General features: G+C 29.1%; 3 protein-coding genes across 6 annotated transcripts in view; 2 read left to right on the top strand and 1 right to left on the bottom strand.

Moving 5' to 3' along the window:
- LOC135127733 (calcineurin-binding protein cabin-1-like) overlaps positions 1–1722 on the top strand; it is a 36407-nt gene extending 34685 nt beyond the window's left edge. For 3 of the 4 annotated variants that reach the window (XM_064054317.1, XM_064054318.1, XM_064054316.1), the window contains one exon: positions 1454–1722. In XM_064054317.1, coding sequence (XP_063910387.1) covers positions 1454–1639 — 186 coding nt within the window. In that variant the 3' untranslated portion in view covers positions 1640–1722. The remainder of the gene's footprint in view (positions 1–1453) is intronic. The other variant, XM_064054320.1, reaches the window with a different exon arrangement.
- Positions 1723–1795: 73 nt separating this feature from the next.
- LOC135127735 (proteasome assembly chaperone 2) lies at positions 1796–2608 on the top strand. Its single transcript, XM_064054322.1, has one exon. The coding sequence runs from the start codon at positions 1796–1798 to the stop codon at positions 2576–2578; it is 783 nt and encodes a 260-aa protein (XP_063910392.1). The 3' UTR covers positions 2579–2608.
- Positions 2581–10927, bottom strand: LOC135127734 (condensin complex subunit 3-like). Its single transcript, XM_064054321.1, has 12 exons — positions 10747–10927; positions 10484–10696; positions 10306–10437; positions 10131–10256; positions 9734–10083; positions 9490–9684; positions 9075–9402; positions 8618–9022; positions 8352–8567; positions 3218–3335; positions 2971–3170; positions 2581–2920 (listed from the first exon to the last, which is right to left on the bottom strand). The coding sequence occupies exons 1-12, from the start codon at positions 10861–10863 to the stop codon at positions 2648–2650; spliced, it is 2673 nt and encodes an 890-aa protein (XP_063910391.1). The 5' UTR covers positions 10864–10927; the 3' UTR covers positions 2581–2647.
- Positions 10928–12143: the final 1216 nt, after the last annotated feature.

Here is a 12143-nt window from a genome sequence, read left to right as displayed (position 1 = left end):
CCAAAAGTTGGAAAATCGAAAAACTGAAAAACTTAAAAACGAAAAATTGCAAATTGAAAGATTGAAGAAACGAAAAATTGAAAATATGTATAAAGAATATAAAAATCGTATGATTAATTGAGAAATCATGAAACTGAAAAATCTAAAAATGCAAAAACGAAAAATTGATTGCAAATCCAAAAATTGAAAAAACAAATAAAATAAAAAGCCGAAACGAAAATTTGAAGAAATGCAAAATTGAAAAATCTAAAAATTGAAAAATTAAAAATCGAAAAATTGAAAAGTCGAATAAATGAAAAAGTTTTAAAATCTAATAATTGAAAAATAGAAAAATATAAAAATCATATGATTGAAAAAGTTAAATTTTTTTGTAATTATTGATATTATATATTTAAAATAAAAACTAGAAAAATTGCAATTTCGAGGAATATTAAATTGAAAAATCGCAAATCGAAAAATTTAAAAATCAAACTTTGGCAAATAGAAAAATCGAAAAATTTGAACTTGAAACTTCAAAACTCGCAAATCCAAAAACTAAAGAAACAAAAAAAAACGAACAATAGATAAATCGCAAATCGAAAAACTGAAGTAACGAAAAATTGAAAAATCATGAACCGAAAAAAATAATGAAATTAAAAATCGAAAACTAGTGAAACTGCAATTCTAAAAGCTGAAATATTCAAAAATGAAAACCGAGAAGCTGAAAAATTTTAAAATGAAAACTCTTTCAGTGTTTTTGTGTGTCGTAAAACTGAAGGAACAATAAAAATGAAAAGTTGAAAAAATACAAGAGAATAAAAAATCGAAACGAAAACAAAAAATTGAAAAAACAAAAAATTATAATATCTAAACGTTGAAAAATCGAATAACTGTAAATAAAAAACAGAAATGAAAAATTGCAGATCAAACAATTGAAAACTTAAATCGAAAAACTGAAGAAACAAAGAACAAAGGGAAAAATTGAAAAATTCAACTAAAAAAAGGCTGTGGGAGTGTTATTTTTTTATAGAGGCTATCACAAAACAAAAATCAAACATTTTTTTAAAGAAGCGGGATTTATTGGGCTGGACTTTAGGGACGAGGGAAGTTCTGTCGAAATAACTTTCAACCATTTATTTTTTTGTAATAATTATGTTGGCATGGCAGCAATTTGACCGTAACTGTCAAACCAAACAAGGAACGCATTGTTGCCAACATAATGTTTTAACATTAAATTCCAATGGTTTCCAGACGACTTTTTTCACAATTAAATGATACAAAATTTGATTTTTTTTTCACAAAAGCGTCATCACTGTCACCTGTTCTTCATTTCATCGTCAGTCTTGCATGCATTTTTAATTTATCTCTTTCTTCTCTCTGTAACATTAAGAAAATTTTTTTTAAGTGAGTAGTGATTGGGTACAGATAGACTTACACCACACCACTCTAGACATCTTATTACTTCTCATTATAGATCCCAGTCACCCAACCATACAAAACTATGGAAGCCGTGAACCTACACAGGAAGGAACCCATCCACAAACCCACAAAACCCGCAGCGGAAGTAAATCTACCACCAAACTTACCCTTGTCTCTCAGCGTTCTGAAAAAACCCGAACGGAAACCCTCGTCGGACGACGACGTAATAGTGATCGAATGATTTTTGTACATGCATAAGAACTAAGTTCGCATTTCGTGTTAGTAAATAGTAATTCTATAAACAATAAATTTTTCGCCTATTTAGATCCCGATAATTCAATTCAAATTTCCCGCCACACTATTGACATAACCTCACTTATTTTGTAAATAATAATGCATGTCACCGCTGTTATTTAAATGCGATAAGTGTAATCCAACTAGTGCGAAATTCACAATGACAGAACTATTTAATTTCAAAGAAAACACCAATTTGGAAGGTTTTACCTTAATTGTGCCCAGTGTGTCTGTCGGAAACGTGCCACAACTTACCGTAGACTTACTAATAGCGTCTTTGGGTTTCAAAAAAGGGGCTACTGTGTGGCACCCTGGTATTGTTTCTTCGGTTGGACCAGACCCGTATGAAGTAAACGGACCAGAGATATGTACAGCTTGTGAATTGTACGTCAAAGAAGATTTAAAACTGGCACTGCTGCAGCTACGATCTACAATTGACTTTAAACTCGCAACGAAATTTTTTGACGACCTAAAACAAGCCCTGTTACGATTTAAACTAAAAAGTGTCGTTATCCTGACGAGTTCGTTTGATTATGAGCTGCACGTTGTGAGCAATAACAAATTTTATTACATTAGTAATCAAGATGTGGGTGAACTTATGAAGAGTATTCATGTACAAATAAAAGAAGCGGAGTTCAATGGAAAATACCTTGTCCACGGCTCTGGATTTGCAGTGAAGCTATATGAAACTCTGGCAGACAGTTTTGAGTGTATAGTTTTAATTAAATATGTGTCTGAGGGTGATAATAGACCAGACGCTATTGCCACTGTAGACGTTTTGAACAAATTTCTTGACAACCTTTCTACTTGTAGTTTAAATGATATAAAATTCCCCAGTTCGTGGAACTGTGTTTTTGGGGGTCCACCACCTGTGGGAATTTACTGATGTAATAAAATAAATCTTTATTTAAAAAAATCTGAATTGTGTATAAATGACCTTAATAGAACGTTTATCTTAATTAATTGCACCTTCTTCCTCCACAGGCTGCAGCTTCACTAAACTCTTACTCAAATTAGTATTAAATTTGTTTATGTTTTTAAGTGTTGTCTTGTCTTGAATGACGTCTCTCAGTTCATCACAGATGGACAGCAACTCGTCACGAGCTGAATTTTCTGGAACAACTAACAAAACGAGCACCTTTGAGAAATACAAATTGACTTTGTGACGTGGTTTTTCGCGCATTTGGTTGCATATTTTGAACGCTAAGTTGCTGTGGATTTGTTTACCCTGAAATATGTGTTGTTGAATTTTATCATACAATTTTTTTTGTTACCTACCTGTCGTGGCATGGCACATAGTGTTACCATGAATTTTACTGTGTTATCCAAGTCTATGTCTTTCAAAGCGCTTGTTCTTGGCGCGTAGACCAAGGTTCGAATGGTGTTTAGAACGGCGTCGTCGAAGTAAGTGTGGCAGTTTGATAAACGCGTTAGAGCGTTTAGGGATAAGCCGATGAATTGTTTTAGTCTTTCGTTGTCTGAAATAGCGTTAATGTTAATGGGAAAATTATGGTGTGTGTCGAACCTGTTGCCGGGTTTGCCCATTTGATAATAATTCGGGACAAGAGTGATGACGAAGTTATCCGCTCGTATTGGAGTAATATACAGACCCCTGTTGTCGCCGTGACTTGAACTTGGGGGTCCTTGAATTTTTGTAATAAATAATTGTACGAAAATATATATTGGGAATATCATGTAGGTGGTAAAACGCTGACCAAAATTTACAAAATTGTTTTTTCGATTTCCCGATTTCTTTGATTTTCATCATTTCGATTTTACGATGCATTTTTCCTTTTTTCAATTTTGCACCTTTTCGATTTTTCAATTTTCGTTTCTACAATTTTTCCAAGTTCTTGATTTCCAATTTTTATATTTTTAAAAATTTTCATTGTATACCTACTTTTTCTTTTTTGGTTTTTCAATTTTACAATTTTTGCATTTTTGTTATTTTGAACATTAAAAAATCGAAATTTTAAAAACCGAAAAACTGAAAAAACGAAAAAGTGCAAAGCAAAGAACCGAAGAAACGAAAAATTGGAGAATATAAATCTTAACGAAAAATAAATTAAAAAATTAAAAATCATGAAACTTAAAAATTGAAAAAAAAGCAAACGTTAAAAAATAAAAAAAAAGATTCCAAAGTTGAACAATTTCATTAAAAAAAAAATTAAAAATTATATAATTATAATAAGGAAAAATGAAAAAATTGAAAATTGAAAACTCCTGAAATTCCAAATTGAAAAATTGCAAATCGAAATAATGAAAAATTTTAAAATGAAAACACGAAGAGTTGCGTTCGTAAAGTTAAAGAAACAAAGTAAACAGAAAAATGGAAAAAATGAAAAACTGAAAAAACAAAGAAAATAAAAAACCGAAACGAAAAATTGCAAATCGAAAAATTCAATAATTAAACATTGAAAACTCGTGACACTCCAGTTCTAAAACGTGAAAAAACTTTAAAATTAAAAAATTGCTAATCGAAAAATTGTAAAAATAACGAACATAAAAAACCGAAAAATTCAAGAATGGAAAACTGAAAAATTGAAAAAAGAAAAAATTATAAAATATAAACATTGAAAAAGTTAAAAATGAAAATTTGAAGAGTTGTTTGCCGTAAAATTGAAAAAAAAAGAAAAATTGATAAATTGAAAAAATAAAGAAAAAAAAAACCTCAATGAAAATTTGAAGAATCGAAAAATGGCAAGGTTGAAAATTGAAAACTCCTGAAATTGCAAATCTAAAAATTGAAACATCCAAAAGTTAGAAAATTGAAAAAAACTGACAAATTTAAAAATGAAAACTCAAAATTGAAGAAATAAAAAAATTAAAAATCGAAAAACTGCAAATCGAAAAATCGAAGAAACGAAAAATTGAGTAATTGAAAAATTAAAAACCGAAATGAAAAATTGCGAAATCTAAAAATTGCAACATTAAAAAATTTCGTAAAATTCAAAAACTAAATACTCGAAAACTCGAAAAATTGCAAATCGAAAAACTGAAAAATCAAAATAAAAATAAAACAATTGAACAATTAAAAAAAAAAAAAGAAAAATGGAAGAAACGAAAAACTGAAAAAATAAAGACAATAAAAAACTAAAACGAAAAATTTCAAATCTAAAAATTCAATAATTTAAGATCTAAAAATTCGTGAAACTGTATTATGAAAACTGAAGAAACGAAAAATTGAAAAAACTGACATTGAAAAAAAAAGTATTATAAAATAAATTGTAAAAATAAACAACATAAAAAATTCAAGAAATAAAAACTGAAAGATTGAAACATCGAAAAGTTGGAAAATCGAAAACACTGAAAAATTTAAAAATGAAAGCTGGCAAAATTGAAAAAAAATAAAGAAAATAAAACCCGACACGAAAAATTGTAACATCTTAAAATTGAAAGATTCAAAATTTTGGAAAATTCAAAAACTGAAAAATTTAAACTTGAAAAAGAAACAAAAAAAAAAATTAAAAATTGAAGAGGTGAAAAAAAAAGAAAAATGGAACGAACGAAAATATGAAAAAATAATGAAAATAAAACGAAAAATTGAAAATACTGAAATTGAAAAAAAAGTATTATAAAATCGGAAAATCGAAAAATTGTAAAAATAAAGAACATAAAAAACCGAAAAATTGAAAAAAAGAAAATATGAATCGAATTGAAAAATTGTAAAATCCGAAAATTGTGAAATCGAAAAATTGGAACACTGAAGGTTCGAAAAAATCGAATAAATGAAAAAGTGAAAAATTTTAGAAATTATTATTAGGTTTATAAAAACAGAAAAATTGGAAATCAATATTTGAAGAAATGAAAAAATGAAAAATCATGAAACTTAAAAATCTAAAATTGAAAAAAAGAAACTGTAAACGTTCAAAAATCTAAAAAGTGAAAAATCCCAAACTTGAAAAATTTCACTTAAAAAAGGGACAAATTATAAAATTAGAACACGGAAAAACGTAAAAATTGAAAATTGAAAACTCGTGAAACTCCAAATTGAAAAATTACAAAATCTAAAAACTGAAACGTCCACAAATTGGAAAATTGAAAAACTGAAAAAGTTAGAAATTAAAATTTGAAGAGTTATTTGTCGTGAAATTGAAAAAAAAAAGAAATGAAAAATGGATAAATTGAAAATTCCAATTTTTAGATTTTTATAAATTTCCATTTTATACTTGTTCGTTTTTTCATTTTTGATTTTTCAATTTTACAATTTTATAATTTTTCTATTTTTTTTACTCAGAAAGTTAAAGAAAAATTGAAGCATTGTAAAACTGAAAACGGAGAAACGTAAAAATTGAAAAATTGGAAAGAAGAAAACATCAATCGAATCGAAAAATTGGAAAATCCGAAAATTCTAAAATCGAATACACGAAAAATCATCAAACTTAAAAATCGAAAACTGAAAAAAGTACAAGTTAAAAAAATCGAAAAATTGAAAAATCCCAATGATAAATTTCACTTAAAAAAAAAAATTATAAAATTACAACATGGAAAAACGGGAAAATTGAAAACTCGTGAAATTCCAAATTGAAAAATTGCAAAATCTGAAAACTAGTAAAACTGCAAATCTAAAAATTCCATCCAAAAGTTGGAAAATCGAAAAATCTCAAAAATTTAAAAACAAACTCGCAAAATTGAAGAAACAAAAAATTAAAAATCGAAAAAATGAAGAAACCAAAAATGGAAACAACCAAAAGTTGGTAAATTGAAAGACTGAAAAAGTTAAAAATTAAAATTTGAAGAGTTGTTGAATGAAAAATGGATAAATTCAAAAATTCCAATTTTCAGTTTTTTTTTATTTTTTTTTTTATAATTTTTCGATTTTGCATTTTTGATTTTTCAATTTTATAATTTTTCATTTTTTTTACTCAGAGTTAAAGAAAAATTGAAGCATCGAAAAACTAAAAATGGAGAAACTTGAAAATTGAAAAAAAAATTAATTGAAAAATTGGAAAGAAGAAAATTGAATCGAATCGAAAAATTGGAAAATCCGAAAATTCTAAAATCGTATAAATGAAAAATTATCAAACTTAAAAATCGAAAACTGACAAAAAAGTACAAGTTAAAAAAATCGAAAAATTGAAAAAAAATATGAAAAATTGAAGAACTCGTAAAACTGCAAATCTAAAAATTCCATCCAAAAGTTGGAAAATCGAAAAACTGAAAAATTTAAAACGAGAACTCGCAAAATTGAGGAAACAAAAAATAAAAAATCGAAAAATGAAGAAACGAAAAAATCGAATGTTTGAAAAATAAAGAAAATAAAAACCAAAACGAAAAATTACAAAATCTAAAAATTTGAAAGATTCAAAATTTTGGAAAATTCAAAAACTGAAAAATTTAAACTTGAAAACTCGAAAAATTGCAAATCGAAAAACTGAAGAAACAAAAAAAAATTGAAAAAGTGAACAATTGAAAAAAAAGAAAAATGAAAGAAACGAGAAACTGAAAAAATAAAGAAAATAAAAAACTGCAATGAAAAATTGTAAATCGAAAAATTCAATAACTAAAAATTGAAAACTCAGTGAAAGTGCAGTTTCTCAATTTTTGTTTTTCATTTTCCCGATTCTTTAATTTTTATTTTCTCGATTTTATATCACGAGTTTTCGTTTATTCAATGTTTCAAATTTTGCAGCATTCGATTTTTCAATTCTTCGATTTTCCGATTTCTTTGATTTTTATCATTTCGATTTTACAACGCATTTTTCCTTTTTCAATTTTGCACTTTTGTTTTTTAAGTTCCTCAATTTTTAATCCTAAGTTTATGATTTGCAACTTTTTTCAAAATTTTCATTTCATCTTTTTTCGTTTTTCATTTTCGATTTTTCAGTTATTTTTAAACATTACAATTTTATAATTCTCCACTTTTTTAACTTAGAAAGTTAAAAAATCTAAAAACTGAAAAAAAGGAAAATCGCAAAATCTGGAAGGTGGAAAATTGCAAATTGTAAAGCGAAGAACTGAAAGAAACGAAAAACTCAAGCATTGAAAAACTAAAAATCGAAAAATTGGAAAGAAGAAAATCTGAATCGAATCGAAAAATTGGAAAATCAGAAAATTGTAAAATCGAAAAACTGTAACACTAAAAGATCGAAAAATTAAAAAAGTAAATACCCAGAAATTGAAAAATCGAATAAATGAAAAAGTGAAAAATTTAAACAGAAAACTAGAAACATTGCAAATCAAAATTTGAAGCAATGAAAAAAAGAAAAATCATGAAACTTAAAAATCTAACTTAAAAAAAAATGTAAAAGTTAATAAATCGAAAAATTGAAAAATTTCACTTAAAAAAAAGAAAAATTATAAAATTAGAACACGGAAAAACGAAAAAATTAAAAAAATTAAGATAATAAAAAACATAAACCAATTGGAGAAATGAAAAATTGAAAATTTGTGAAACTTGAAGAAACAAAAAAAAATTAAAAATGGCCAAATTTAAAAACTGAAAGACTCAAAATTTTGGAAAATTCAAAAACTGAAAAAAAGAACAAAACAAAAAATTGAATATACAAAGTTTCAAGTCAAAAAAGCTGCGGGAGTCTTATTTACGCCAACTGGTTTTAACTTTATAGAGAACAAAAATCGCAAAAATTTTTGAGTTTTTCAAAAAAGCGGGATTTCCACCAACATTTTTTTCCAAAAAACGTACATATAAAACAAACCTCGTGTTCTAAATGATCGGCGAGCGCTTGAATCAAATCAGTCAAAGAAGTCCCCCCTAAAAAAATCTTCTTTTCCTCCTCGCGTCTACTATCCGACGCCTCTTCCTCCTCATCTTCGTTCTTCTCCACCAAAGCAAGCCCATAAATGGTCAAAAGATCCACAATAACCTTCAGACTAATTATTAAAACTTCGGCGTCCGTATCAGGCGTGAACATCTAAACTCAACGAAATAAAACCAACCCAAAAAAAAAAAACCAAAACTTACTAAACCAGAAAATAAATGAACACCATAACGAGCAGTCCTGTAGTCAATAACACAACACAAAGCATAACATTTGAGCGCCCTCAATTTAACAAAATCATCCTCGTGAACTAGAGCCTGATTTATAACTTCATTGTTCAACGTAGCTATCGCCGGATTAAATTTTCTAATAGTCGGCGAGCGCAACAAAGCTTCTGCTATATTCAAACACTTCAACATCGTCTTAGCGTCTGTTTTTTTCTCCACAGGCTCCGGTTTTTCCTGAACTGATCTTAAGTCCTGTAAAAGGGCTTCATTGGTTTCTATTTCTTGTTTCACGCGCTCGGCTTCAATAAAATTTCTTTCCACGTGAACCAAGCGGTTTTCTTGTTCTTGTAACGAAATTATGTCTGATTGCAGTTGTGATATCTACAATTTAGAAACTATAATCGCACGTATGTAATAATCGAGATTATCTCACGGCATGCTTCTTCTCTTTTTCTTTTCTTTCTAGTTCCTCATAGTCGCCGAGTTCATCACTGTACATAATGTTAGAAATCATTTCACACACAAAAACTGATCTGTCGTTAACATTAGGGATGACTTTTTCAAGATTACGCATTACTAATTCGGCGAGATCTGCAGACATATCTTCGTTTTGTAGTAGAGAGTGTGCTAGTGAATTTAGACACCGTCTGCTGGCGGTATCACTGACATCGTACGTTAGAGTAATGAGAAAGAACTGTTGTAGGGTAAATTCGTACTGTAATTCGTAAAAATGCTCATTCTGCTTCATAAAGTCGCAATATCTACAAGCAGAAACATGTTGAAATTGTGTAAACGCCACTGTTTGTGGCTTAAAGGTGGCAGCTTATTATTTTGTTTTATTAACATACCCTTTTATATATCTACAAAAATGTACAAGTTCAGGCAAAATATTATTTAAAGCGTCTTCAAAATCCTGCGATTGTCGCAAAAACTGTACAACAATCCTGTAGTACAACACAATTTCCCAGGTCAGATTTTCATACAAAATTATTTTTTCGTCATTCACGTTAATATGTTGAACTATACTATCTAGAGACGCTGATCTATAAATTATTACAAGACTTTTGATTTTTTTAGGTAGTTTTTACTTACTTGAATAAAGCTTTCAGTATTTGTTCAACCAAGTGAACTGTGATTCTAATATCTTCCTCACAAGCGTCTAACCTAATTGATTCTATTAGCTTCAAATAATCATCATCATAGCTCTCTAGCCAGTATTGTAATAACACTGTAGTTGTAAATTTTTTAATTTTTTCTGAAGAATCATAAAGTCCGCATTGCAAAACATCGCGTTTTTGGGTGACTTTTAAATACTTCGCGACCGATTTTAATTTTTCGAATGCGCTTAGCCGCACGTTGGCGTCTACATCGCGGGTGCGATTGATCACAAAAAGAATTGATTCTTTGTTCAGAGCTAGTTTTTCCACGCAAAGTTGGCGTACCTGTTAAAGAAATAATTATAATTGTTTTGCGAAATTAATTTACAGACCCTGGCGTTAAAATCTGAATCAAGGAGTTCGCAAAATTCGGAAATAATAGGGTCTTGTTTGTCAGTGGGGTCTTGTAGACGGTGTAGGGCAACAATAGCTTGACATCGAATGGCAGCTTTCCCATCCTATTAAAAATTTAATTAATTCTTATTAATAGCGATTAAGTGCACCCACTTTTAGTCTTTTCAACATAGACTCGGTGATATTTTCATACAGTTCCTCCGTCAATTCCTCCAATTCTTTGAAAATTCTGTTAAATAAAGTGCATGACCAGTACCGATGGGATTCAACAGTAGAGTTTGAAAGCTGAAATAATCACTGGATTATTATCCAACCACATCTGGGTGCTTACTTCCAAAATAAAGTTAAATATGTTGGTTAAAATGGGGTGTATTTGCACAGATTCGTCGCTCTCTTGTCGGTCTTGTCGGCACTTAAAGGAAGTCGCTAGTGTAACAGTGAAATTTATTATTCTGTCCAAGTAAACATTTTTTTCTTTTAAATCGACCAAAAAGGCGTATTGTAGCCATTTATAGATTAGTGGTAGCAGCTCACCGTCAGGCTCCTACGAATATTTATTAATTTTAATGCAACAAAATTTTGAGGTTAACTTACGGTTTCGATCGATTTTTTGACTTTAAGGGCGTACTTTAAATGACATGCGGAACTCAGTTGTATTAAATCGAATATTTCTGATACGTTGGAAACTTCTACTTTGTCTATATCCATCATAAACAAATATAAATCAACATTATTTTTGAAACGGTCGTTTTATATTTTAAATTTGTAGTTTGACGTTTTGGTGTTTGACGCGCGTCGCAGGTTGGCCAACACTAAAATGTGAAACTAAATAACTTGATTTGATATTTCACAGTGATAATTCTATTTTTATGTTTAAAAATTAAAATTATATTAATAATAAAATTATATTAATAATAAAAGGATTCTAAGACGATCACTTCCATTAATGAACTAGCCATATTTAAAGTCTATGCACATTATTTGTAGGCAGGCAACACACAATACACTTGTCATTCCGTGAGACTTATTTAAAATACATATAAGTTTCTATTAAACCTATCTAATTAGTAATTATCCAGGTTTTTCGGACTAAATACAAACCGCCGCTCTCCTTCTTCAACATCTACAAAGAGTTTCATTGTAAGAGATTTATGTCCAAGTTTTAGAAACCCTAAATTGTTTACGGTTCAGCTGGCTATAGATCACAACTCCTTTCAAGTATGGGGAAATAAAAAAATCTCGAGCAAAGTGCTTTAGAGCGCAGTTTCTTTAACGTTGCATGGTCAGCGTAAGAACAAGACTGCCAAGTCTTAATAGTCGAAAGTGTATACACCTACGTAAGAAGCGGAATCGCTCTGATGAGGAATTTATTCCGGACGTGCCTCCGGGTCCTAGAAGTAGCGAGGTAGGTGTTTGTTGGAAATCTTTTATTACTTTGTTCTTTGTTGCAAGCGCTGTTAAATCCACTGTCTTGAATAAAAATGTGCAGCACGTAATTAATTACAGTTAGTTAAATAAATTATCGTTCAGAGTGAATAATGGTAGATTGTGCAGGGGAGTGTGTGAGGTATTTTCGCTACGAATGCGACTGAAAGGTCACTGCGGGCCTGCATTTCGCCGTATATATAATGAAGGGGTTTATTAAATAATGGTTTTTCTTTAGTCTACGTATTTTAATTTTTTTCCCACCAAAGCTTGTTCTGTACATTTTTTCCAAATGTTGAACAGTTAGAAGCGATTTTGTCTTGACTCTGTAATTAAGAAAGGTTACTAAAACTTTTCTGTATTTGTGTTTTATATTTTTGATGCTTCTAATTATCCCAGATTTTTAACTACTTACTTTGGTATTTTTTGGTCTACGAAATCAGGTTTGTATTTTTTACGTAACATTGATTGCATATTTCCAATGCATTGGTGTTTCTTTTTTTAACTGAACATAGGACTTTATGATGTATGTTCAGAGCTAAAAAATGTCCCGGTATATCCTAAGA

The sequence above is a fragment of the Zophobas morio genome, unplaced genomic scaffold (assembly GCF_036711695.1).
Source record: "Zophobas morio isolate AGI-343-1 ecotype UQ-CSIRO unplaced genomic scaffold, CSIRO_AGI_Zmor_V1 ptg000012l, whole genome shotgun sequence".
Taxonomy (NCBI): Eukaryota; Metazoa; Arthropoda; class Insecta; order Coleoptera; family Tenebrionidae; genus Zophobas; species Zophobas morio.
This window is presented reverse-complemented; position numbering and strand designations above follow the sequence as displayed.